Raw genomic sequence first — 27,954 nt, 5'->3', positions numbered from 1 at the left:
GCTGAGCGGCTCAGGCTGCCAATCAGGTTCGCGTTCGGAAAGATGGCGGCGCTCGGGTCCCGAGAGCGCTCTACAGGGGAGGGAGGCAGCGGCGGCGCGCGGGCCGACTCGGGCCTCTTGCTGCACCCGGAGCTGCTCTCGCAGGAATTCCTCCTGCTGACGCTGGAGCAGGTAAGGGGGGCGGGAGCGGGGGGCGCGTCGGTTGAAAGGGGGCGGGGCGAGGCAGGCAGGGAGGGAGGGAACCGTTAAACCGCCTCACCTGAGACCGAGCGGAGTCCGCTGCTGTTGCTCTCGGCCTGCAGCTGCTCAAGAGACTGTGGAGCGCCGGGTTCTTAAAGCCGGGCCGGTTCTCGGGTTGCCAGTTCATACCCTCCAACATTTCTCCGATGAAAATAGGGACGTCCTCTGTTCAATAATAATATTGATGATGATGATTACAAAAATAATGAAGATAACTCTAATAATAAATATAATAATTCAACTAACAACGACAATAACAACAATACAAATAATAATAATAATAGCAACAACAATGCAAATAACGATTCAGATAGTAATAATAATTTATTACTCATACTCTATCAGCCTGAGTTGCCCCAACCACTCTGGGCAGTGTCCAACGTATATAAAAACACAATAAGACACTACACATTAAAAAACTTCCCTATACAGGGCTGCCTTCAGATGTCTTTTAAAGGTTGTAGAGTTACTTACCTCCTTGGCTCAGGGGTCGCATAACTCCATACCCTCCAACGTTTCTTCGATGAAAATAGGGACGTCCTAAGGAAAAATGGGACATTCCGGGATTAAATGAGAAACCGGGATGGCTTTTGTGAATCCAGGATTGTCCCTGGAAAATAGGGACATTTTGAGGGTCTGCCAGTTTAACCCAAAGGAAACCCACCTGCCTTTTAATACCTACTAGATTTGGAAGAATCTTCTGAGGAAGCTTTATTCCTGACTTGGAGTGTAGTCTGCTCGCACCTGGAAAATGTCTGCTGATAAAAGTGCAAGAGCAGATTCCAGGGAGGGGGGGGAGAAAAAACCGGCAACGCTAGGTGCCTCGGAAGCCCTCCTAGCAGCACCTGCCCTGCAATTATTCCTATGCGTGTTTCAGACTATACAGGGTCATAGTGTTGGAAGGGACCCCAAGGGTCATCTAATCCAACCCCCTGCAATTCAGGAATCTCAACTAGATCATTGGCCACTAGGCCATCTAATTGCTGCTTTGAAACCTCCAAGGAAGGAGAGTCTATCACCTCTTGTGAGAGTCTGTTCCATTGTCATTCTTCCTGATGTTTAGTCAGAATCTTCTTTGTTGTAGGTTGAGCAAGAGAAAACAGGCTTGCCCCCATCCTCCAGATATTTGAAGGAACCGTCATATCCCCTCGTAGTCTCCTCTTTACAGAAGCTTGTGGATTCATTTTGAAGATTTTTAAACTCTCTTAAACAAGGAACAGTGCCATCTAAAAGTTGCTCCAAAACATGTGAAAATACCATTGCAAAACATGCACACACACAGCCAACCCAGCAAGGGCTGAATATCCCCCCAAAAGAAAAAGTACTTTGCAATAGCTCCCTGACATATATTCCTGTCAATGACCATTGTTGTACTCACACTTTACACTTGAATACATCCTTTGTTCTTCAGCAACATCTATGCTGACATGAAAATGTTGTTTGCTCCAATTCATGATGGTTGTTCTGCATTGGGTAAAGAGACTTTTACATGCCCACAGAGTGATAGGTCTATTAGTGGTGCTCCCTTTTTATGGCTTTAACAGCAACATAATATGAGGACATTAAGCAGGTGAAACTCTTTAGCTAATATTCAGACCGAGAGGAAAAAAGGCCCATCTTCTAAAATTTCTGCATTTTGGACTCATTAAAGGCACAGAAGCATGGTCAGTAAAAGAAGGAAGAAGCCTACTTCCAGATAAGTAGTTTAGGACAGCAGTCTCAATCTGGCAGCTATAATATTACAAAAGTATATGGATGTACTAGGGAAACTGGCCCTTCAGATATTACTGAACTCCAGCTTGCTTCATCCCTGACCATTAGCCATGCTGGTTAGATTTGATGGGAGCTGGAGTCCGGCAACATCTTGAGGGCCACAGACTCCCCATCTTGAATCTGTGGGGCACTTGGCTAAGGGAAGCTGTTGTTTCCACCCTGAACTCTATTTTGCTTCCTGAAGTGAGGCAAACTATGCATCCTTCTCAGGGCGCAGCAAATTTCTATGCATTTCTAACTGTTTTAATGAAGATTACCAAGTTTATTACAAGTGATGTGACTTTTAAGTGTATCATGTACACTTGTTATCCAGAGAACATTTGCAGTCATAATGAATATGGTTTTTATTACTGTGCAACAGAAGAACATCCCAGTTGAAGATGAAGTGAAGATCAGTAAAGATGGCCTTACTGATCTCTATGTTCAACATGTCATACCATTGCCTCAGCGTGAGTTACCAAAAACTAGATGGGGAAAGTTGATGGAAAAGAAGAGAGGCCAGCAGGTGTTCAAGCATGAGATCAAAAGGTAATTCCGTTTTGCTTAGTTTGTGGATTCACATGCAAATCCTTCCTTCCTTATACCAAGTAAAACCATTGATCCATCTATCTCAATATTGTATTGGCAGTGGCGCTGCTAGATTTCTGGCAATACCGTGTTTCCCCAAGAATAAGACATACCCATAAAATAAGCCGTATCAGGATTTCTAAGCATTTGCGTAATATAAGCCATATCCCGAAAATAAGACATAGTGATAGGCGCAGTTCTGGAGGGTGCCAAGGAAGAGGTGAGGCTGGACGCGGCGCCTCCCGGCAACAGCTCCAGCCACGCCGGCAGCGCCCTTAAGACGGCCCTGGATAGGCATGGCTATGCAGCGTACCGGCGCGGAGCAGTGTTTCCTGCTTGGCAGGGGGTTGGACTGGATGGCCCTTGTGATCTCTTCCAACTCTATGATTCTATGATTCTAAGATGGGCAGCAGATGGAGGGCGGCTCCTCCAGTGGGAAGGAGGTTCAGAGGTAACCGGAGAGATGCGGGCAGCCCCATCAACAAGGTCGGCTCCCCCTGTCAGGTCCCGGTCCTTCTGTGCATGCTGCAAGCTGAGGCAATAGAGGGAGACATACCGGTAGAAAGTGAAAGTAGAAGTCTCCTCAGTGAAGTGAGGAGCAGGACGCTCTGTTTTAGGTATTGTGTGTCCTCGGGGAAGAAGTAAAGCTGTGGCTGCCGTTTTACTCAGCACTGTGGGTCTCTCTCCCCCAGCACCAACCATCACCAACCCCCAGAGAAGATGAGTGCAAAAAGAAAGAGTTATTCTGTTGAGTTCAAGAAAGGAATTGTGGAGGATTCCCAGGGCAAGAATCTTACGGCTTTCTGCAAGGAGAAGAAGTTGGATATCCGAATGGTCCAAAAATGGCGGGCAGAATACGATAACCTCAGATTACAGGTGGTCATAGGAAATGCTAAGAAGCGCAAGTGTGGTTCAGGTCGGCAACCTTTATTTCCTCAGCTGGAAGACATGATCATTGAATGGATTGCTGACAGGAGAGCAAAGGCTTTGGTTGTGCGCAGGGCTGATATTCAAGCATTTGCCCTTGCAATGGCACCACTATTCGAAATATCCCCTGAATTCAAAGCATCACAACACTGGCTGGATGGCTTCCTTCAGCGTTATGAACTGTCTCTCGGAAAAATCAACGACACTGTTTATGTTGGAAGATGCTGAAGTTGTTAAGCGAGCACTTGCATTCAAGTCCTTTGTTGATGGCATCGACTTTTCTAAATACCAACTTTGCAACATGATTGCTATGGATGAAACTGCAGTGTTTATGGGTCAAGGAGCCCAAACAACAATTGAACAGAGGGGTGCCTCCTCAATCTACATTCCCTCCACTGGTCATGAAAGTTCACGTGTTCCCTGTATTTTGGCAATTCGTCTGGATGGAAAGAAAGCCACACCTCTTATCATCACTAAGGGCAAGAAAGATAAGATTGAATGCTGTTTCCGCCATTTATGTTTTTGAAACTGAAAATGCCTGGAGCACAAAAGCAGTTATAAGGAAGTAGCTTGATTTAATGCTGCCACTTGTTATGCGAGGTGGCCAAAGCAGTCTGCTAGTCTGGGATTCAGCCAGCACTCACCGTGCTAAAGACATGAAGAAGTTCCTTGCAGAGAGAAGAATAGATCAAATAATGATTCCTGCAGGAATGACTGCCTATCTGCAGACTCTTGATATTGCAATAAACAAGCCATTCAAAGACCATTTGCATATGAAAATTAACAACTACATTGAAAATAGAATGACAAGAAATCAGCGTGGAAACTAGCCTGCAAGAGGTCGTGATTTGGGTGAAGAATTCATGGGATAAAAATCACTGACAGTGTTGTTGCCAATGCACTCCGAGCAGGTTACATGGATAAGAGCTGCTCATTTACTAAGAGCTCTATTGCTCGACATGAAAGATTGGGACCAATGGTTCTAAAGGAAATGGAGTCGCAAGAAATTCAGGATGGAATTCTGGGTTTGGAGAGTTATGACGATGTTCCAGAAGAAGACGACTTAACTATATTTGAATAAATGTAGATTACTGTACCATACTTACGTAATAAAAAAATAAGACATCCCCTGAAAATAACCCATAGTGTGTCTTCGTGAAGAAAAATAAATATAAGACAGTGTCTTATTTTTGGGGAAACACTGTAGCTTTTGCCAGCCCTACCTGGCAAGGGATTTAACCTTTTATCATACAACGCATGTGCTCTGCCACTGGGTTTTGGCAAATTTTCCATTCAGAAGGGAGTTCTATGTTTCTTTTGACCTGTTCCTCCACGCTCGGTAAGTACAGCAATGGTTTTTACTTTTTATTGGGGCTGCCAGAGGGATGTAGAGAATTATTATTGAAAGCAGTAGCATAGTCTGCAGTCTGATAAATCCAGAGCGAGAGCAAATTAGATGAAGAACTGGAAAGTACTTTTCAGTGGAGTTCATGCAGAACAGAATATCTAGCTGTTAAATAAATCTGCCGAATAAATTCATTAAATGTGTGTGTGTGAGATACCAGATGTATATTTTGCAAACCTGTCCTATCTCCCCGGGTGTGGCTTCTTGTTTCAGACAGAAACTGATATGAGTTAACTTTGCCCTGCCTGCCAATCAGAAGATTGGGGAAATGGGTCTGGTCCCATTGAGGATGGGGTTTGATCAGCTGATAACGGCTCCACTCTGGAAAAAACAAACAAAACAAAAACCCCAAGCATTGCACAATTATTTTGCAGTAAAGAACATTATCCCAGTGCTCAAATGTAGTAAATGACAGCAACACTAGTGCTAAACAAGGGATCGATTTCCCTGGATTCTGGGACTTGAGCACAAAATTGTATGCTGCCCAACTCTGAACCATGATTTGGGGATAAGGTATATCATATCTTAATTGCTCTTCTGGCAGGAAAATAGAACCTGAAGGCTTCCTCTATTGAACCCCAGTTTAAATCAATCAAACTTAATTATGCTTAGCTGTGTGCTGGCATAGGGCCTTTTGTTATTTTCACTGGCTTTTTTTTTTTTTTAAAAAAAAATTCTAATCATCAGTAACCTGTTTCCATAAGTAACCACTATTTAAACGTGTCCTGTTTTTGCTCCTAGAAATAGAGAGTGTTTCTTCTGAAGCATTGCTTTTATCACAACTCTTGATCAAAATGGAAAAAATACATCTATAAATTTGGGTCCGTCTATTCATAATAGACTGGTTCCTATTAGCAGATTCAATTTATTTAGGCTGCAATCGCATGCCCACTTAACTGGCAGTAAAATCCACTGAAATCGGTGGTCTTCCTTCTGAGTGGACATACTTGTGATGGGACCGCTAAGGAGCATTTATATAGACCGTGAAACCTGTGGCTCTCCTGATGGCGTTGGGCTCCCAACTTGCCTCAGTCCCAGCCAGCAAGGTCAACGGCCAGGGATAATGTGAGCAGTAGTCCAGTCACATCCTGAGGACCACAGATTCCCCATCATTGTTGAAGACAATTGTAAGATGCAAAGAAACTTGGGATGAACTGTACAAGTCCTAAATTATTTGAAGCAAAAGAAGCAGAAATAAAAATGTTTTTTGTTAATTTATCTGATGCCCACATTTAAGTCCACTGATTTAAATAGGCTTACTCTGAGTATGGCTTAATTTTTCAGACAGTGTTCATTTATTTTTTTTAAGTGTTAATGTTTTCCTGATTGCTCAAGTGATAAAATGTGAAATAAATGAATATCAGAAAAAAAACAGCAGCAGTGCCATACCACACTAGATGAATTCCCAATCTATTTCAGCGCCTGACCTGCTGATCTTAACACTTACCCAGATAAAAGTTCCACTGAAATAAATAGGACCCGCTTCCAAATAGTGTGTTTGGGATAGTGTAAATCTGTAATGACTGTGGTTTCATTTACATCTGTGCTGCAGTAATTAATATTGTTTCTTTGTTACCATTTCTTTGTTCAGCACTGCTCCAGCGGAAAGTCTACGGAAACGTCCTCTCATTGTGTTCGATGGTAGCTCAACAAGTACAAGCATAAAAGTGAGGAAGACTGAGAATGGGGCTATTGATAGTCTAAAACTCCTTACAGCTAGAAGCGCCAGCACTACTTGTAAGGGACTGGCGGTTCCTTCAAATTCTTCAGCATGTGTGTCTGTCTCCACTTTCTCACCGGACATTAAAGTGGGATCCAGGATTAACGAAGCTAAGCAGAATAATATTATCGTCGATAACAATATGGCACCTGGTCAAAGGTCACCCCCACTGGTGCCTTTAACAGGAACTACTGTTGTGAAATTAAAGAGAGCTGCTCCGAAAGAAGAAGCTGATGCATCCGTAAGTCATTCCATATCTTTTTCCTTTAATCAGATGTAGATGTTGCCATCTCTTGTAGCATAAATGTGAAAGCTGTACCGGTAGCAGTATTTAATTAACTCTGAGTTTCTGCCAGTCACTAGGATGCTGTGCACTAATTATTTTAATATTACCATATATTGTATCGTAATATGAATTCTGTTAGGAATAGATTTTGAAATTAAGATCCTGCTTGATTTCTATGCTAGGTGAAACCCAGATCCTGCTGGGTTTCTATGCTCTGCCAACCCACTCACTTGTCTGCATGCCATTTCTTGTTCCCAAAGATCATTTTCATGCTCATTTTAGAAATGGAATTGAAATGGAATTGGGTGGTCTTTTGGTTCTTGCTTTTCTCTTCTATGTTTAGTTACGGCCATATTTTTTATTTTAGCCACAAGATGGCATCAGAAGCCAAACTTTATAGTATACAAGGTTTATTTAAATGATTTAGGACGGGCAATCTTAACATCATTTAAATCTTTCTCCCTCAGAATGGTCTGAAGTCTCCGGAATCAAAAAAGAAGATCCAGCATGTAAAATGGCCATGAACCAATGAGGCGCTGGAAATGTAAATAACATTCAGCCTCCATTTCAGAGCAGATGAGTCATATGGAACAGGGTTGCAGATTGCAGTGGATTTTTCATAACGTTAACCATTCTACAGTACAAAGCAGGCGCCATATTCTCACCCATCACCTTAAGGATATTTTCTGTACAGTATTGCACTTTGAGTCATTTACTTCCCATTTTAATGGTTGGTTTTGATGGAACAAAGTTATTCCACCAGCCCTCCTTTGGAATTCTCACATGTAATGCAGTTCAGCCTTTGCATGACCTGGTAAGAGAAAAGCAGTGTGCATTTATAACTCTTCATGTTCAACTGTACAGCAGTATTGCTTTTTATTTTTTATTTGCAAATACAGTTGTCTACACAAGTGTATTTAGGCAGTGTGGAAGACTATGTTTCCCCATTCAACTGGACTTCCCATGGTAATAGTGGCTTTTGCACAAAGTTCTGTTGGCAGGGCAAGAAAATTTTTCAAATTCTTAGGTGCTGATACCAAGTGTCTAGATCAGGGGTCCCCAAACTAAAGCCCGGGGGCCGGATGCGGCCCAATCGCCTTCTAAATCCGGCCCGCGGACGGTCCGGGAATCACCATGTTTTTACATGAGTAGAATATGTCCTTTTATTTAAAATGCATCTCTGGGTTATTTGTGGGGCATAGGAATCCGTTCATTGCCCCCCCAATAGTCCGGCCCCCTACAAGGTCTGAGGGACAGTGGACCGGCCCCCTACTGAAAAAGTTTGCTGACCCCTGGTCTAGATGTCTTTTCCAGCCTTGTTATGAGATGGTTTCCTCTTACAGACATAGGAAAAATACTGAACTGTGTAATTTATTTGCTTCAAATTGAAGTTTTTGTTACAACTGAAGATGAATTTCTGTTGTCTTTTGAGCAGATGGAAGCACATTATAGACTGTATATGGAGAGTATTTGAGAGAAATGTAGTGCATGAACTAGTACCATGCTTTTGTACAGTACATGCCTAAGTATTTTTTCATAAAATACATGAACCTTTAACTTGCCTGCCTATGAAATGCCTGCTAAAATCCTGGAGACAAGCTAACACTCCACTCATTGGGGCAGTTTGAATAGAGGGGTAAATTATATGAAGAGTAAGCAATTGTGGTTTGCAAAATAAGAAATCTTGCCTCTTTCCTATCTGTGAATAAATGTGGATTTCTTTCCACATGGATCCTCTTTCATATGATGTAAAACCCAACCTAGCTGGGTATAATAGTTAGAATTGCGTACCATACACAAAGTAGTGTTCAGTCAAATTCAGGCTGTCATCCTGTACATGCCTACTGCAGAATATGGACTTAGTGGTATTTACTTCTGAGTAGACATGGCTATAACTGCATTGTTGGTGCACGACTTCCACTAGATCATGATCAAAGATTTGGAAAGAATGGTGTGTTTGAAGTGTATTTTGAGTTTCCCTCTTCCTGAACACGTGTGCAAGTTTTGTACTTTAGTACAGCACAATTTAATTTTGTGTGTTTTGTATCTGAGCTGTCTTTTTAGTAGCCTCACCTGATTTAAATAAATTGATTTAAACCGATGATGTTTTAAATTGTGTGGACCACCTCTGTTCTACAGGACTGGAGACAAACACCTGTTATCCCAGTCTTCAAAAGGGTTCGAGGAAACTGTACACTGGTCCAGGGGTCACCAGTCCAGCACCCATGGGTGCCGTGGTATGTGCAAAGGCCTTCATTGGCACCCTCAGGCAAGGATCCCAGCTTCTGAGCTTTCATTTTTTTTAAAAAAATCACTAGCACTTTAAAAAGGAAATGTGTAGAAGAAACCATTCTAAGCAATTTCTGCGAAATGAGCCAACCTGGCTGCTCCCGCCTATCAGTGTTTCAGCCAAGGAGTGACAGAGCTGCGATAAGTCACTTGTTTGAACATCAGGCAATTAACAGCCTGGGGTCCTAAAGATATAACCCAGTTTTGTTGTTGGAAAGAAATCTTAAAATTTTGAGTTCTCCATTTGTTTTATATGGGTCCTCATGTGCATTAGTGAAATCATGTAAAGTGGGGAGGCCTCTCTCAACACTCTTTAAGTGCAGTCTTTGCCGCTCTCTCTTCGATTCATACTAAAAATACTGGATCCCAAAATAAACCACAACTGGAATCAAAGCTCTGGGCCGGCTGGAGGATACACAGGGAAGTGGCTTCTGTCTCTGCCCTACCCTGCACATCAGCTGTTAGGCCGGGAGGCTGAGCAGCTTAAACAAAGCCCCACTGTGCCTCAGGTCCCTTTGGGGCTTCCTCTGTCCTCCCCGACATCCTCTTCAGGCTCTGGGGAGGGTCTCCTCATGAGCCACGAGGACTCTCCAGCATTCTGAAGGCAGCCCTGTTCAGGGAAGTTTTTAATGTGTGACATTTTAATGCATTTTAAATTTTTGTTGGAAGCCGCCTAGAGTGGCTGGGCAAACCCAGCCAGATGGGCAGGGTACAAATAACATTATTATTATTATTATTATTATTATTTTATTTTATTCTTCCACCATTTCCGGGTTTGATTGAATTATTAAATTATTTCTCAGTTCCTTGCATATATATGGTCATACATGAGTCGATCAGGTGTGTGTGTGCCCATAATTGATTTTTGGCTTGGCTACATTATTCTTTAACAGCATACTTGATCCGCAGAGCCACACATTCTCAGTACTGTGCTGCAAAACTGGTTTTGGTGTGGCACATTGTCCTTCTTAATCCTTGCAGGATGCATTCAAAATAAGCAGGTCCTCTCTTGTCTTCCCCATGCTCCAACACCCTGTTTGAAGAGATCTTTTTAAAAAGTCTGCTGCCCTGAAGATGAAATGGGTAGTGAACAGGGAAGTAGTAAAAAATTTGCTTTTCACTTTTAAGTCAATGGGATCATTCCCACAGTTCCCAGAGCGTATCTGTTCTGCAGCCACCAGCCAAATGAAGGACAAACGATGTGGGTTTTCATATCCCTGTCATGAAGATGCTGAGGAGTAAGCAGTACAGTATTCGCAACCCCAAGTACTTGTTCAGAAGACCATTTCTCTGCCCCCGAGTTGCCTTTTCTGATAACAGCAATGAGAGATTTTCAAGCATTTTAAGATGATTTGCTTGATATTCTAAACGGAGACTGAGTTAGTGGGCAGCACATTGTAAACCTTGTCAATACCCAAGACACATGGTTGCCACCAACAACGTTCATTCATTATCGTGTTTGATGAAATGCAAAAAGCAGCTGCTACCGATTCATACCACCGAAGGAAGATGCAGGAGCAGCGCTCTTGGAGTCAGGTGAACTTTATATTTTTTTGACAGTAGCAGCGCACTTCCCCCCACCTCCCAAAATAGGCTTCATCTCATGGTACCTTTCATGCAGAGGCCATGACGTATATTGTGGCACACTGCATAGCAAGCATCACATGACATTCCTCTGCAGTAGAACTGTACCTCTCTCTGAGCCATCAGTACAGAATTTTATCTTAGAATCTAGGCAAGAAGTTAAGTACCCGTACATACATTCCAACAACTTCATGAGTGGCAACTACCATGCTGCTTCCTGGAATTGGCCTCAGGTGTGGTGGAGTCTCCTCCTTTGGAGGTCTTTAAGCGGAGGCTTGACAGCCATCTGTCAGGAATGCTTTGATGGTGTTTCCTGCTTGGCAGGGGGGTTGGACTGGATGGCCCCTGTGGTCTCTTCCAACTCTATGATTCTATGATTCTGCACAGGAGCATGTGAAGAGAGGACAACAAATGCCAGCAAAGGCTAATGTGAATATGGTCTTTGACACAAAGTAGTTTGGCCAATAGGGGAATCGATGGTAAGTGGATTATGACAGTGATCTAAACATGAGATTATCAGGTTATCAGTGGCCTGACGATTTGCTTCTAAATTCTCAACCTCATTAATGAATAAATGGCTATATTACTACTTATAAGGTAACAGTGCAGATGTTGTTGCCTTGACATTTTTAAAAGAGCTATAGTTTGGTCATAGTAAGGGAACTGGTTGTCAGGCTCCGCATAAAGGTGACAATTAGAATAATCTCTTGGGTGGGTGAAGTTAAGAGAGATCGTGAGTAACGGTATGTATTCATGGTAGAAAAAGATTCCCTCGGGGGGGGGGAGTTGTTAAATAATGTTATGTATGATTCCATCTGGGAAATAGAAAATAAGAATCATAGAGTTGGGAGAGACCACAAAGGCCATCCAGTCCAACCCCCTGCCAAGCAGGTAACACCATCAAGCCTCTACTTAAAGACCTCCAAAGAAGGAGACTCCACCACACTTCTTGGCAGCAAATTCCACTGTCGAACAGCTCTTACTGTCAGGAAGTTCTTCCTAATGTTTAGGTGGAATCTTCTTTCTTGTAGTTGGAATCCATTGCTCCGTGTCCACTTCTCTGGAGCAGCAGAAAACAACCTTTCACCCTCCTCTATATGACATCCTTTTATATATTTGAACATGGCTATCATATCACCCCTTAACCTTCTCTTCTCCAGGCTAAACATACCCAGCTCCCTAAGCCATTCCTTATAAGGCATTGTTTCCAGGCCTTTGACCATTTTGGTTGCCCTCCTCTGGACACATTCCAGCTTGTCAGTATCCTTCTTGAACTGTAACTGTGGTGCCCAGAACTGGACACAGTACTCCAGGTGAGGTCTGACCAGAGCAGAATACAGTGGTACTATTACTTCCTTTGATCTAGACGCTATACTCCTATTGATGCAGCCCAGAATTGCATTGGCCTTTTTAGCTGCTGCATCACACTGCTGACTCAAGTCAAGAAGATCAAGATTGATTTGGGGTTTCCTTTTCATTCTTTGTTTTGTTCTAGAGCCTGCATTGAATTCCTCAGCTGCAGCTATATGTGATGAGTGGCTTCCATGACTGGTAGAAATACACAGAAAACTGCTGTTTCAAAGTTTAATATTTGGCTTGCGGAGAGAGATCAAGATCTTATGGTCTTCTCTTATGAGTATACAGTACAGTATATGGATTTTAAGTCTTCTGCATTAATCACTGGAGAGCTTATGTTTTTATTGTAGAAAAGAAACAGCATATGCCAGAAATTGATTTACACCATTCTTCCCCTAAAATTATAATTTGCCTGAAAAGACTAATATTATAAATAATTGTGCCCTGCACACTTTTTGAGATGGTTCCCCTATACAGTAGTGTTTGAGAGATTTTAAATTTGCATGAATATCCTGACTGTGTGAAAAGCAGAAAATATTCTGTCACTGAGCCATATATACGTTTTCTTCGGACCTGTTTTCAAGAGCTGAGATGTTTTCGTAAAGTAGACAAACTACCAGTATCTACCTACCGTAGTATAATTGGACACAAAAGTGAAAATGAATGTAATGCAGTAGCAGGAGCTGACTTCTAGCTACCTTATCCTTAAGCTAGGAAGATAAAGCCTTCTCAAGCCCTACTAATAGTTATGCATAACAGTATAAATCTGAGGAGGCTGCAACCTCATCTGCCTCCTGCTTATTTATGATTTCAGAATCTGTTTTGATCAGCGCCTGAAGTTACTGATTGCGAAATTATGATGAACAGCAGACACTGGAGCAATATTGTACAAGCACTGCAGATACACTACTGGAAATATCTGGAACAGGAATGTAGCTGCTCTTAATTTCCATTATTGCCCAATATTTCAGAAAATAAGGGCAATTTTCTGTTTGTACCAGTAGCAGCCAGCGATTGGGCGGTTACTTTCGGAACATGTAATGCTTCTGTTTTTTAATGGTCTCATTGAGATTTGGGGTTTGGTTTTGTTGTTTATATGGATCCATCCTTTTTAAATAAAAGGAGTTTATCCACGCCTTACCTCAAATGCTAACATTTATTGAAAGTTAAGTCTCTAAGATGTCAACTTCACCAAAATACAGCAGACTTCATTAGAAATACATTTATTACTTCATAAAATACAAGGTGCAATGGAATTTCAAAACGAGTTACTAAAAACTGAAGATGTACTTTGCAAAATGGCCCTGTAATACTGTGCAATAATGTGTTGCGGATTCACATCAATTTAAACCTCATGCAGTCTGTTCAAAAGCACGTCCCATTCAGTTCAATGGGAGTAATTCCAATGAAAATGTGCATAGAATTGTAGCCTCAAAACCTTTATTTTAAGGCATAACCCAAAACTTTCTATCTATCTAGATAAAACTTTCTATCACTGATTGAACCAACATACTCTACTTTCAAATTATCACCTACTTGGACATTGATGCTTGATCTATCAACACCAAACAGTAGCTCCTGTAATCTTTCCGGAATCCCCAAGTCGAATATGTTATCAGTTTTAAACTACTTACATCTTTTGAAGAGAAATTTGTATTGCTAAGAATGTAACAGCCCTGTTGAATCAAACCAAAGGCCCAGCTACATCAGCACCCTATGTTGTGTGGTAGCCAAGCAGATTATTATGGGAAGTCCACAAGCAGGGTATGAGCTAAATTAGGGTTGCCATATTTAAAAAAGTGAAAATCTGGACACAAAAGCTATTGAGCTTTGCTCTTTGTGGCAAAGTTGTTGAGTTGTTGAGCTTTTTTTTCATGAAATCTCAACAACAAAAAATGCGTTTTTGAGCTATTTTTTAAAAATTAAAATTGGCTAAATCTGCACTACCAACACGAGCTGCCATATATCCAGAGTTTCCTGGACATTTAAGCAATTTCCGCCTGGATGCTGCTTAAAGGGGTTGAATGCTGGCTATGTCTGGAAAATTCCAAACATATGGCAACGCTATCTCAATACCACACTTCCTGTTATGTTCTCCAACACCTGGCATTCAGAGTCCACACTGTCTCTGAACCTGGAGAAAATAATCAGCCATCTTCACTGGTAGCTTTTATCCTCTAAATATCTGAGCAACTCACAACTCCGTATTTGAACTGGACTCGATTCATAAATTAAATGTATTGCCTAGCAGTCAATGTCAAAACCACCTCCCCACCCTCTTGTCTTTCCCTTCTCTAAAGCATTTCTACAACCTAGAAAAAGAAAAAGAAAAAAAATCTGATGAATATATATTGCGGGGGGGGGGGACGGACCCAAACACGTTTTTCACTTCTGGTCAAAACCCACAGCCGTCATTGCTTATTTGAGAAAATAGATGCACTTGTGAGAGCTGTTGATGGTGGTTTCATTCTTTTCACATTTTAAATGTCCTTCCCACACTCAGGACACAGGATGTCATCCCTTTCTGTGAGGAAACCGCGGCCCACCAACGACAGGGAGCACTTCTTGCAGTTGAAGCAATCGTTGTGCCACTGGCGTTCCTCAAAGGAGATGTACTTGGTACCTCCAAGTCCTGAAAAGGCAAAACATGTATTTAAGAAGAAACCACGGGAGCCTTAGCTGCCAAGTCTCCCGTTTCCCCCAGGAAATCCCTGTTTTTCCAGCTGTTCCTAGCCTAGCTGAAAAAACTGATTTTTTTTGTTTTTCCCCAGTTTATTCTGGCGCAGCGGCCATTTTGGAACTGGGCGGAGCATGCTCAGAAGTGACTTTTGATGCTGCTCTGCCCAGTTCCAAAATGGCTGCAGTGCGACTTCTGCGGCCATTTGGAACTGGGCAAAGCAGCATCAAAAGTCACTTCTGAGCATGCTCCGCCCAGTTCCAAAATGGCGGCAGCGCTACTTCCGGTCTGCTATTTCCGGCCCAATCCCTTATTTCTCTGACAGCAACTTGGCAGGTATGACGGGAGCACCTTCTGTAAGGTCATTTGGGTCAGATTCCCACATCGTTTCCAGTTGTGAATAAACTTCCTTGGGCTTAAACATGTGGGAAAGCTGCATTTAAACACATCATTGACATAACTTAGTCACAGCTGAGCCTGCATGCAGAATTCTAGATTCCTGTCAGTCCCTAGATCAGAGATGAGGGACCTGTGGCCCCTCCAGGAAAAGCGGCAATTAAATAAAATGAACGAATGAACTTTACTCTGAACTGATTGGTGATGTTTTTAAGGTGCTATGTTTCTGTTTGCAAAGGAAAACGGTAACACAATACTTACCACTGATTGGATTGGTGCATCCAGCACACTTCTTGGCATAGAGGTTGCAGTAGCAGTTCAAACAATAGGCAAACTCATCCCGGGAAGTAAAGCGTTGCCCAGAGAGCTGTTTTTTGCACCCAGTGCACACAAAACACTCCTTGTGCCATGGCTGCTCCCGGTAAGTAATTCCTCCTGTAGTAATTGGCTGTGTAATCATGAAAAGAAAAGGAATTCCTATTGATTTTGTGCCCCATTTCAGTTCAACTTGCAAATCTTTTCAAGAGGCAGCAGAACTAGTCTCATGCTTAACCCCTCGCACCTTTTCTGCGAAGCCCCTGACAACCTTCTTTGTTGCCGTGTCTTTTTGTCTTTTACCTCGCAGCTAAGCCAAAATGCGCATGACTTCAAAGCATTGCACAGCCTTATATAGTTCAATGCTCTAGAACATGTTGGCGCAAAAGTACATGCAAAACTGGATTGCAGTTTTGCTCCGAACTAAAGCAGACGTGTGTGTGTGTGTGTGTGTGTGTGTGTGTGTGTGTGTGTGGCTTTTGGTTTAATAGTCATTTGCACGAAGCAATAAACAATACCTTCTTGCACTGGACACACTGCATAGCGAACTGCTTTTCATAGCAGGGCACGCAGAAATTCTGACTGTCTTTGGGAATGAAACTCTTTGTTCCAATTGGCTGTTGGCACCGATGGCAGATAAAGCAGGTCTCATGCCAGCTGCTTCCTTTATATTCCATCTTGCGGGTACCTAGGAGGAGACCACAGCATGAGATTTCTACCTTGGCTTTCAAGCTGCTGTGTAGGGAAAAGGTAAGTAGAAACTGTGTTCCATTTTCCAGTTTGCATATGAGGAGAGGCCGGACACACTTTTAGCAGGAACTTGGGTTTTTGTGGGAGTAGCAAAAGTATAAATTCCTGCAGCTATTACACTCCTCAGATCCATTCTGATGTTTAAGATGTACAGGTGAGCTTCATGAAGAGTCCCTTTTCGAGTGACTCTCTCAATAGACTATGAAAACCATTCAGGTTGTGGGGTTTTGTGGCCTTTCATCAACATTTACTAGTGGCGTTTGCTCGGGGTGAAACACTCCTTTCTTCTAGTTTTGGTTTCCCTCCATCCTTTCCTGTTGTTTCCCTTTTGGGGGCTGACATCAGTCCCACCTCTCAGCACTGGAGAAAGATTCTAGCTTTTTTAGGTTGTGCAAAGTGGACTTTGGCACCTTTGTGCCATTGTTGATGCAAAATACCAAGACGCCAATGAGACTGGTCCTTTGGTGTTTCTCTCGAGAACTGAGGAGAGGTCAATTTCTTAAAGCTGCTGAGAAAATTTCCAAGCACTGAAGAGGCTGCCCTCACCAAAGTGGAAAACCTCATCATGCAGCTCTACACAGGACAAACGAAGATGGCCACCCCACCCCACCCCAAAACAAGGACTGAACTCCTTAGCTCCTTCCTGGTTACATTCTGATCCAAATACGACATGCATCTTATATTTGTGTCTTCTCTTTTCTGATTATTCTCTAATGATTACCTAACCCTCTTCTGCCTCTCTGACTTCCTGGGTTCTATTACAATTTTCCCTCTAGTTCTGTTTTCCTACTGTCTTCAGCATTTTTCCAGCCCATTTTCTGCCTTAGGCAGTTTTGAGTTTGGGGATAGGACTGAATTAACCCAGCCCTTTCAAAAAAAACACGCCCAAACAAACAACAACAACAACAAAACACCACCCATTTTGACCCTGGCTTGCTAGAGTAAGCCAAACCAGTTGGGCATGTATAACCTGGAATATTTTTTCCCAAGCTTTGTGGAATGGGTTACAATGATATAAAAATGCAATATTACAAAACAGTAAAAGCAGGTCTGAAGCTCAACATCAAAAAAACCAAGATCATGGCCACTGGTCCCATCACCTCCTGGCAAATAGAAGGGGAAGAAATGGAGGCAGTGAGAGATTTTACTTTCTTGGGCTCCTTGATCACTGCAGATGGTGACAGCAGTCACGAAATTAAAAGACGCCTGCTTCTTGGGAGAAAAGCAATGACAAACCTAGACAGCATTTTAAAAAGCAGAGACATCACCTTGCCGACAAAGGTCCGTATAGTTAAAGCTATGGTTTTCCCAGTAGTGATGTATGGAAGTGAGAGCTGGACCATAAAGAAGGCTGATCGCCGAAGAATTGATGCTTTTGAATTATGGTGCTGGAGGAGACTCTTGAGAGTCCCATGGACTGCAAGAAGATCAAACCTCTCCATTCTGAAGGAAATCAGCCCTGAGTGCTCCCTGGAAGGACAGATCGTGAAGCTGAGGCTCCAATACTTTGGCCACCTCATGAGAAGAGAAGAATCATTGGAAAAGACCCTGATGTTGGGAAAGATTGAGGGCACTAGGAGAAGAGGACGTCAGAGGACAAGATGGTTGGACAGTGTTCTCGAAGCTACAAACATGAGTTTGACCAAACTATGGGAGGCAGTGCAAGACAGGAGTGCCTGGCGTGCTATGGTCCATGGGGTCACGAAGAGTCGGACACGACTAAACGACTAAACAACAACAAAAGCAGATGACAACCAAGAGCACAGAATGTGTTCTAAAATATATCTCAGGTGTCAAAAAGAGGTCAGGGTAAAAAGGGGAATTTTCAGCAGATGATGAAAGTTACACAATGGAGGTGTCCAATGCTCCTTGTGTGGAGGGAATTCCACAGCTTAGAAATTGCCGCAGAGAATGTCCTCGCTCAAGCCACAACACACACCCTGGGTTTCTGAGTGCAATGGAACTACCATTTTCAGTGAATGGGCTGTCTGAAAGAGACCATGTTCTGAATTTTTCTCACAAATACAGGAGACATCTCATGCTCATGCACATGCTCATTTATTCAGCGGTCAACTTTGGGCTCTCAAACTTCAGTGTTGTCCTATGCAATGCTAAAATTCAACACAGCATTTTTGTGTTCGTCCCCTGCATCATGGCGCCCAGCGTGACAGCACTTGATTGAGCCACCCTAAAACCACCTCCGATTCATTCCCTCTCTGGAAACAAACCAGAGCAGAAGACGCCCAGGCCACATGGAAAGAGGAATTTTTGTATTTAAATATTTCAAGCACACCTTGTATTGGTCTTTGAAAGGCCAATGTTGAATTGCATCCTAGTTAAATGAATTACATTATTGTTGGGCTGCCGTTTAAGGGCAAAGCGCTATTACCTCTGTATGATTTGCAAACAACTTTCAGTGATATTAACATCATTTATCAGATGGGAGGGCTCATCCCTCTTACATTGAAAGAGACCAAAAAAATTATTAAGTGAGCTCTAATTGGCGTACAAGCAATGTAGCAAATGTGTTAACAGATTATTACCCGGTATCTTGCTCTATGACATTTTAAATGGCTCTTCTCATCTTATCAGTTTATTAATGTGCTATATTAATAAAGCTATAATTATGCTACGTTTAGTGCTTGTGTGATTTTTTTTAAAAAAAGAATTAGGTGGAATAGAGAGCTAAAGTGTCAATCCCTGAAGGAATGAAAGAATGCCCTATTAAACAAAGCAGATCTGATAACTAACAGAGCTGGGTGGCTTCACAAGTTCCCATCTTTGAAGTACTGCTGAGATGTTTTCAGTTCTTATTCCATCCCTACTACGAAGGTATAATTATTATTATTATTAAGTTAGAAATAGTTTACTTACAAACGCTACAAAGGTCAGATTCATGTGCTTTTCTATACAGTTCCAAAACGGTGGAGTTCCTACTGGTATAGGAGTTCAAGAGTGGTATAATTTGATTGCATTCTGTTTGGACCACTGCAACCTGCTTAGATCAGAGATGGCAGCAACATCTGCCCACCCACGATGCACTTGTCAGCCCACATTGCACAAGCCAGCAAGAGCTATTACACTACCACATTTAATATACCACACTGGAAAATCCAGAGCCTCTAGTATCTGCTTTCCCCATGCAGCAAGCTTCAAGCACACTTTGCAGGCATGCACTATGAAGCTGCATCTGGATGGATTTGTATGTATAATTATTTTCGTAATTTCTGTTCTGTTTAGTTATACGAGGCGATATCTAGAGTTACTCATGCTCAGAGTAGACCTGAAGGTAGGATTGAAGGAACACCTTCCGATAAGCAGGGCTATCACCACAGCTTTTTTTTTTTTGATACAGAACTCGCCTGACCTCAGTTCTGTCACATTTCAGGTGGGCACCATTGCCATCTTAAGAGAATGAGGGAGGTGTTCATGGTGAGTTACGGCACCTCTTTTTCTATAAAAATAGCACTGGCTCCGATGGTCCTTTTATACAGTGCTGCCTCGACTTACGAATTAAATCTGTTCCGAAGGCACCTTCATAAGTCGAAAAATTCGTGAGTTGAAAAACGCCATTGGAAATGTGATTTCCTATAGGAATGCACTGACAACGGAAAAAGTTGTAAGTAGAAGCAACCCTATCTAAAACCGCCGCGGTTTTCCCCCCGGATGTCAAGACATTTGTAAGCGCGTGGCCATTACCCCCATTCGTAAGTTGGAAAATTCGGTTGTCGAGTCGTCCGTAAGTCGAGGTACCACTGTAGTTGCCAGACTCTGTGCAGAACAGTTCTCATGGTCCAATATTAGTCTATGATGCATGTGTCCTCAGCTGATTATATATATATTTGAAAACCCTCACATTTTTAATGGTGTGTGTGTGTGTGTGTCATTTATTTTTTATTTTTGGCTGGGATCTCAAAAGCTGGAAGTGGCCTGGGTATCTCCAGACCTTTGAGAGGGCCTGCCAGTCCCTTCCTCTCAGCATCTGCTGCCTGATGTGGCCATCTCACTTTGCCCAATGGTAGGGGCAGCCCTGCTGCCAGGGATTGGACTGAGGAGGAATGGTGGGGGCTGCCCCCTTCTCCTAAACCTCCCCAAGGACAGAAGGACAGCATAGATTTAGAACAGTGGTTTGCCGAAGGTCACAGTTCAGAGGCTGCAGAGGATAGAAGCTTGGAAATACTGGAAGAGGAGCAGCAGGAAGAGGAAACACCAGGGGAGAGACAGCTGACAGACTCAGTGTCCTTGGAAAGCATTCCTGACCCCCCCCCATAAGACGAGGCAAGCATTGAGGGTAGCAGAACAGAAAGCTCAGATTAGCCAACGTAGCGGTGACATAGAAAAGTAGAGACGGAGGGGGTGGGACTTTTCTTGGAGCAACACCATTTCTAGAGAGAGATGCATTCTTTTGTCTCTCCCTTTGATTGTTGAATGGACTAATTGGTAAGAAATCTTCTTCTTTTCTTTTATCTGCTTCTTTGCTGCCACCGGGGGTGGGACCTGATTCCCGCCTGCTAAAGGTGTTTCCTTTTCCTCGCCCCACATCATGCCATGCAGGTTCCATTTCAAAAAGCGAATGCTAGCGGCCATTTAAAACAAGAAAACTTGCAGATAATTCCCAGATGATAAAGGGCACCTTTTGTGGACTCTGGGGTGTGCTTTTTGCCAAGCACTTGTTTTTTCCCCTTGCATCTCCCAAATGTGTGGTTTCATTTAAACCTTGAATCAAGCCTCTGTAATCTCCGCAAGCGCTTTAACACAGCATATACACACACCACCTAGGACATTTGCCATTATACATAGCAGGGTTGGCGGTGGTGGTGGGGAGAGACCTGTACCTAATGCAAAATTGCAACAACAGATTTTGGTCATCTGCTTTGAATGCAGCTGCATAGTTGTGGTTTCTGCTTTCCTATCTTGTAACCCAAACCTCTCTAATTTTAATGTCATGGCTAATCAAACATAAAAATTAATGTGAGGATAAGCGACACAGGAGGCAATTCAAAAAGGTTTTTTTTTTTTTACTAGTGATCATCTGCTGATTACACATTGACTTCCTGACTCATAAAAAAAACCTGGTTTTCCCCTGCCTTCTATTTTCAGCACAGCCATCAGACTCTGCCAGCAAAAACACTCGTATCAGCCAAGCTATTACATTCTATTCAGCAAGTAAAATAAAACCACGTTTAATTGGGCTTTGAATCCATGATTCAGGATGTTGAGAGGCTGCTAGTTTGGGTTGGGGCAGTGAAACCTAAGCATGAAGCATGCTCAGCTTCCAGGATTTGAGAGAGTGCCTTTTTCTGATTTTCTTATAAAAGCAGATAAACTGCATGCCTTTTGATAGCCCCAGTTAAAAATCAGAAAGACAGGGGGGGGAATCCTGCTGCTTAAAATAAAATAAAATAAAATATGTACTTCATTTTCAAAGTATGGAGAATACGTCTTGACTCTAGGTAATTTTTTTATTTATATTAAAATTTATGAAACCTTAATTTTTTTAAAAAAAGTGACAGTTCTTTGGGTTGCGTCCCATATTCCTCTGCAATCAATGTAGGGCAGGCATCCCCAAACTGCGGCCCTCCAGATGTTTTGGCCTACAACTCCCATGATCCCTAGCTAACAGGACCAGTGGTCAGGGATGATGGGAATTGTAGTCCAAAACATCTGGAGGGCCGAAGTTTGGGGGTGCCTGATGTAGGGCATTATCTACTTCACAGACTTAAGCAATAGCAACAAACTGATATAATGAGGCGCAACCAGCCAAGATTCAGGGATTTCATTATCAGGATCTATCTATCTCCTGCATTTTTAAAATGTTAGAAGCTTGAGCGCTTGAGCATCTCCTGCTGCCCCATCACCCTGGCTTACAGAAATGAGATTGTGGAAGAGCCTCCCATTGGTCTTGAGTTCAGTCCCCAAAAGACACTCCCATCCCCGGTCCTGAAAGCGGACCAAATCCTAACCTGGCATGATGGTCTTCTTGCACTCGCTACACTTGGAGGAGTATTCATTGGAGTAGCATTCCGTGCAGAGAAGATGTTCTTCTTTTGCTGCGAAAGGTTTGTCCACCAGCGAGTTCTTGCACTGGAAGCAGTGGAAGCAAGTTTCGTGCCAGTGCCGGTCCTTGTAGGACAGATCCTGTAGAAATCCCAAACCATAAAAGAAATTGAGGATAACTATGCAAGGGTAAGAACTAGGTCAGGGCTACTGAGGTTATTAATATTGCAGTTGGGTGAATAGAAACTGAGTCTTCTTTGAAATAAATATTATCCAGTCCAAATATAGGGTTTAAAAGCTTCACTTAGAGAACTTCAACTCCAAACAACTTAAAACAATTGCAGTTAATAATAATAATAATAATAACATAAAACAATTGCAGTTAAGTTCAGCTAGTTGCAGAATTTTGTATACTCCTCCCAGCACACATACCCTGTTTCTCCGAAAATAAGACGTAGCCATAAAATAAGTCGTAGCAGGATTTTTATGCATTGAAGGAATATAAGCCATACCCCGAAAATAAGACATAGTGATAGGCGCAGCAGCAATGTCGGCCGCGGCAGGAGGAGGAGGAAAAAAATAAGACATCCCCTGAAAATAAGCCATAGTGTTGTTGTTTTTGAGGAAAAATAAATATAAGATGGTGTCTTATTTTCGGAGAAACACAGCACTTGAATACCCTTAATGAGCTGCTCCCCAGTTTTTAAGAAAATTTCATTTATTATTCTTTATTATAACAAACAAACAAACAAACCCACCAAAGGGAATATTCATTAAAGAGTATTTTAATGGCACACTCTCCACACACACCCCCAAAATAAACCAAATGCTGAAACACAGAATCTGTCACTATCAGAACTGCCCAGTGACTCTCAAGCAAAAGAGTAATATTAATTGTTCGTTTAGCACTGAAAATTCAACAACTTTCCTTTGCAGGAAATGACCTCACATAATCCTGATAGAGAGCAGTAATGCAAGTGTCTCTGGAAAGGAATTTTTACGGAAAACAACAACTTGGAGCCAAAAGGAACATGTGCAATGTCCCTTCAGTTATCTGAAGAAGTGTGCATGCACACGAAAGCTCATACCAAGAACAAACTTAGTTGGTCTCTAAGGTGCTACTGAATATACAGTGGTACCTCGGTTTACAAACACAATTGGTTCTGGAAGTCTGTACCGAACCTGAAGCATACTTAACCTGAAGCGAACTTTCCCATTGAAAGTAATGGAAAGTGGATTAATCTGTTCCAGACGGGTCTGCGAAGTACTTAAACTGAAAATACTCAAACCGAGGCATACTTAAACCGAGGTATGACATATACATACATATATACATATACATATATATATATATATATGTATGTATATATATGTGTGTGTATATATATATATATATATATATATATATATATATATATATATATGTATGTATATTATATTATATATATATATATATATATATATATATAATTTCTCCTGCTATGAAACAATGGCATTTTTCTTCCTTCTCATTTTCTTCTTGCCTCCCTCTGTTTGTCAACCGAAGTAGTAGCATTTTTTTTAAAAAAATACAAAATTCAAGAAAAGAAAGCCCTATCTGATTACTGTTCCCTTGACAGGAATGTGTTCTGTAAGGGCTTTAGCCTTCTAATTTCCTGCTGAGCTGTGTGGGCAAATAAAACCATAGTTCCACAAACAGAAGCTGGCTGAACTGGTCCTTGAATCTTACTTCAGCAATGGTGATGGGATAATGTCCTCCTTTGAACCCGAGGCAGAAGGCCAGTTGGAAGGGGGGCAAGACATGTTGTACATAGCATACACAGCCATGTCCTCCGATGGAGGAGAATGGCAGAGCAGCTTAGGAACGATAGACAGGAGGGCTATGGCTGCTGCCCTTCAGCATCCACTGCTTGAGGCAGTTGCCTCATTTTGCCTAATGGTAGGGCTGGCATAGACTTTCTTGGGACTTAGGTATGCATAACTGCATAATAGGCTATGAACCTCCAAGGGATTTCAAAATACAGGAGGGTCTGCTTGTAAAACTTGTAAAGCAAGTTTTCTGTCCTGCAGAAGAGTTTGTGGCATATATTCAGGCCATGAGTATCCACATCAAAACTGATTCATAGTTGATATGCAATGCTGTTGCCACATGATGGGCAAAGTTTATTCTGGCAGTTGTTAAGTGAGGATCACTGAAGTTTAATTGGCAGAAAGAGATACTCGTCACAAACACATCTTTGTTATTCTCTCCTGTTAAGTCACTCTTGTCAGCTTCTGTGTGTGCATGTGAGCGCTCAAGTGGGAATATGTGTGTGCATATTTTTTCTTATCTATAGCAATATATTCCTAATCCTTCACAAGGGAAAAAACAACAACTACCAATCTTCTGGCTATCAAGTACATTATCTGTCCTTGCAGAAAGTATTGTTTTTAAATACAGTCATACCTCGGTTTAAGTATACTTCGGTTTGAGTACTTTCAGTTTAAGTACTCCGCAGACCCGTCTGGAACGGATTAATCAACTTCCCATTACTTTCAATGGGAAAGTTCGCTTCAGGTTAAGTACGCTTCACGTTAAGTACGGACTTCCAGAACCAATTACACTCATACTTCAGGTTAAGTACACTTCAGGTTGAGTACTCTGCTGACCCGTCCGGAACAGATTAATCCACTTTCCATTTCTTTCAATGGGAAAGTTCGCTTCAGGTTACGTACACTTCAGTTTAAGTACTCCGCGGACCGTCTGGAACGGATTAATCTACTTTCCATTACTTTCAATGGGAAAGTTCGCTTCAGGTTAAGTATGCTTCAAATTAAGTACAGACTTCCGGAACCAATTGTGTACTTAAACCGAGGTACCACTGTAAATAAATAAAAACCATAGAGATCTGATAACATACACACACACACACACCCAATCCATCAGTCTGGGTTGAAAAGTTCAGCTAATTAATTCCATGCTCTGAGATTTGTTGGAGCTTAGTCAAGTTTAGGGATTCTTGTATGTCAACACATTCAACGTCCCCAAGGGATGAAAAAGATCTTAGAAGTAGACTCACCAAAGAAACCTCTACCTTCTTTCTGCTTGGCAACTCAGAGAATCTTTGCACATGTATGTTTAGTAGGGATGGGGAGAAATTAGACTAGGCTGGCATTTCTATGAGAAACTGCCTAACTCACACATTTTTAAACCAATACACAAATCAAAACACAGCTATCCTCCAAAATTCGCACTTCTTTGAATTTTGAAGTGCAATTTCTCCAACCAGAAAATGTGTGCAAAAATGCATTAAAATGCATAGGATTTTGGAAATTTGTTTGCAAAAATGTGCATATTAGCCAAAGCTGCATAAAAATGTGTGTATTAGGAAAAAATCACAATAAAGTGCTGATTATTATTATTAATCATTTATTGCTACAGAGAACTGAATTTAAGCCTGGAAAAATGAGAAATTGAGAGAAACCAAAACTGTTTTATTGAAAAAAGGAGAAGACTTGAGGCCAACCAAAGGAGATGTGGGAGATCTATGATTGGATCATCTGATATGTTCATGTTTACCTTAAAGCAGTTAACGGGTGTTCCAGTTTTGATTGGCTCAGTAAGTGCTGGAAGAGGGAGGGTTTCAACCTTCCCCCCCCCCAAACTGTTTTCCTGATCTATGTCATCACTCCAAAGCTTCTCTTAGATGTGCAGTAGGAAACAGAGCCTCTGTACTCCCCCAGCACCTAAGGCAGGCATAGGCAAACTAGGCCCTCCAGATGTTTTGGGACTACAATTCCCACCATCCCTGACCACTGGTCCTGTTAGCTAGGGATGATGGGAGTTGTAGTCCCAAAACATCTGGAGGGCTGACTTTGCCTATGCCTGACCTAAGGCAAATAGCTTTAGGGATGATTTTGAACACCGACAGTGGCACGAGAGGAAAAATTCTAAAACTCAGCACTACTGGAGCCCAATGCTCGATGAAGGAAAGACCGGCTGTCACAGTGGCCTGGGTGGGCTACTTCAGAGTAACGACTCCACACAGCTCTGCATTTTATCCTTTTATTGGTGCTGTGTATTTACAGTGCTGAAAACAGTGTTATTTACAGATAGTGGTACATGTTGTCAGTCTTCCACAGTACCTCCGAATGGCGATTCGCGCGTTTCCCCCCAGCAAAGTAATCTTGGCATACTGAATCTCCACCCCCGGCGCTTTTTACGCAATTCCGGAGTAGCTGGGATTGGCCTCCTTCCCACCGTCTCCCTGCTTCCCTGTTCCTTTCCCCGGCGGTGCCTGTGCTCCGCTAAGGTACTCGAGCTCCTGTTTCCACTTCCTGAATCGCCACTCGAAGTCTCCCCCTCCCCACTGGGGGAGGAGCTGGTATTCAGGATGGGAGGGGGCTGCCGGTACCTCTTATCCCTCACACCGGCTTTCCCCCAAAATATTATCTTAGGGTGCTTCCAGACACAGGCTTAATATTGTGAATGGCAACTGCTATTTTTAAATCATCAGATTTCCCTAATCCATATGTAGATTGGGCTGGAAAGAAACATGGGTTGGTGTTGTGGTGCCAAAGGCGTTGTAGGGACGCTATGAAAAGTTTGTGTACATGAGCAACAGAAATCCCACAGTGAACATGACCCATCTCCTTAGAGTAGGAGAGAAGTGATGTGAAGACCAGCTGCTGCAAGGAAACTTCTATTTGAAATGTGGCCTTAGCAGCAGCAGCAGCAGCAGTTGTGGTTGTGGTGGTAGCAGTAGTATTGTTTGGTTTTGAGTCTGGACTTTATCTTTTATTTGTACATACCTTTTTGTTGGGAACTGCAAGTGGCTTAGATACTTCTGCTGAAATAGGAAGCACTATATAAAACAAGCAAACAAAACAAACCAAATAAATAAAATGCACACAGTAATGCAATTAATTGTGGTCCAAGAACCAGGCCGGTTGAAATGAGTATCCGAAGTACCTTACAGTCGCAGCCAATTGGCTTTTTGCATTCCTCGCATGTGTTGGAGTACAGGCTGTCGTAGCACTTGATGCAGTAGGGGCTATCCTCCCTCAAAATGTACTTCTTGCCAAACAGTGTCTCCTTGCAGTAGTGGCAGTCAAAGCGCTCTGTCATTTTGACGCCTAGGATTCTGCCTGCCTGTCAACAAGAAAACAAGAAGCTTTGGATTAAAAACCAGGGCTTTTTTTTCAACCGGAACTCAGTCCCAGCACCTCTCAGGTGGGCGCCATTGCCATCCTAAGAGAATGAGGGAGGTGTTCATGATGAGTTCCGGCACCTCTTTTTCTAGAAAAATAGCACTGATAAAAATGGTGTTTCCTTGAATGTCAGAAAGTTCTGTTTTGTTTGTTTGTTTTGTTGTGAGGTGTCATTTGCTTATCATATTTGTATCCCACCATCCTGCCAAGGAGTTTTGGGGTTGGCAACGTGTTGGTATTCCACCTAAGCCCTCAAAAGAGGTATATTAGGGGGACAGACCACCCAATGCCATGCCATGAGCTAAAAAAGGTAAAGGGACCCCTGACCATTAGGTCCAGTCGTGACTGACTCTGGGGTTGCACACTCATCTCGCATTATTGGCTGAGGGAGCCGGCGTATAGCTTCCAGGTCATGTGGCCAGCATGACAAAGCCGCTTCTGGCAAACCAGAGCAGCACACGGAAACGCCGTTTACCTTCCCG

At 42.4% G+C, this 27,954-nt stretch overlaps 2 protein-coding genes and 1 long non-coding RNA gene across 9 annotated transcripts in view; 2 read left to right on the top strand and 1 right to left on the bottom strand.

The window, feature by feature from the left end:
• Nucleotides 1-24: 24 nt before the first annotated feature.
• Nucleotides 25-9,019, top strand: TSLIG2 (tRNA splicing ligase complex subunit 2). 2 transcript variants are annotated; one of them, XM_035114973.3, is made up of 4 exons: nucleotides 25-171; nucleotides 2,375-2,541; nucleotides 6,504-6,873; nucleotides 7,386-9,019. In XM_035114973.3, the coding sequence occupies exons 1-4, from the start codon at nucleotides 43-45 to the stop codon at nucleotides 7,440-7,442; spliced, it is 723 nt and encodes a 240-aa protein (XP_034970864.1). In that variant the 5' UTR covers nucleotides 25-42; the 3' UTR covers nucleotides 7,443-9,019. The 2 variants fall into 2 exon arrangements, with proteins under 2 accessions (XP_034970864.1, XP_060129387.2); XM_060273404.2 differs by lacking the exons at nucleotides 6,504-6,873; nucleotides 7,386-9,019 and adding an exon at nucleotides 3,273-4,612.
• A 4,265-nt stretch (nucleotides 9,020-13,284) lies between these two features.
• Nucleotides 13,285-27,954, bottom strand: part of FHL2 (four and a half LIM domains 2) — a 30,664-nt gene continuing 15,994 nt past the window's right edge. For 3 of the 6 annotated variants that reach the window (XM_035116000.3, XM_035116001.3, XM_035115999.3), the window contains 5 exons: nucleotides 27,234-27,413; nucleotides 22,249-22,423; nucleotides 16,054-16,223; nucleotides 15,482-15,668; nucleotides 13,285-14,779 (listed from right to left, as the gene is read on the bottom strand). In XM_035116000.3, the coding sequence (XP_034971891.3) occupies nucleotides 14,628-14,779; nucleotides 15,482-15,668; nucleotides 16,054-16,223; nucleotides 22,249-22,423; nucleotides 27,234-27,389 (840 nt within the window). In that variant the 5' untranslated portion in view covers nucleotides 27,390-27,413 and the 3' untranslated portion in view covers nucleotides 13,285-14,627. The remainder of the gene's footprint in view (nucleotides 14,780-15,481; nucleotides 15,669-16,053; nucleotides 16,224-22,248; nucleotides 22,424-27,233; nucleotides 27,414-27,954) is intronic. The other 3 variants (XM_088667588.1, XM_088667587.1, XM_088667589.1) reach the window with 2 other exon arrangements.
• Nucleotides 17,196-18,071, top strand: LOC148685876 (uncharacterized). The gene is made up of 2 exons (XR_015949490.1): nucleotides 17,196-17,333; nucleotides 18,033-18,071. It is a non-coding gene; the product is annotated as an uncharacterized LOC148685876 (long non-coding RNA).

The sequence above is a fragment of the Zootoca vivipara genome, chromosome 4, assembly GCF_965207765.1.
Source record: "Zootoca vivipara chromosome 4, rZooViv2.hap1.1, whole genome shotgun sequence".
Taxonomy (NCBI): domain Eukaryota; kingdom Metazoa; phylum Chordata; class Lepidosauria; order Squamata; family Lacertidae; genus Zootoca; species Zootoca vivipara.
The sequence above is the reverse complement of the archived record's forward strand: the minus strand, read 5'-3'. Positions and strand labels throughout refer to the sequence as shown.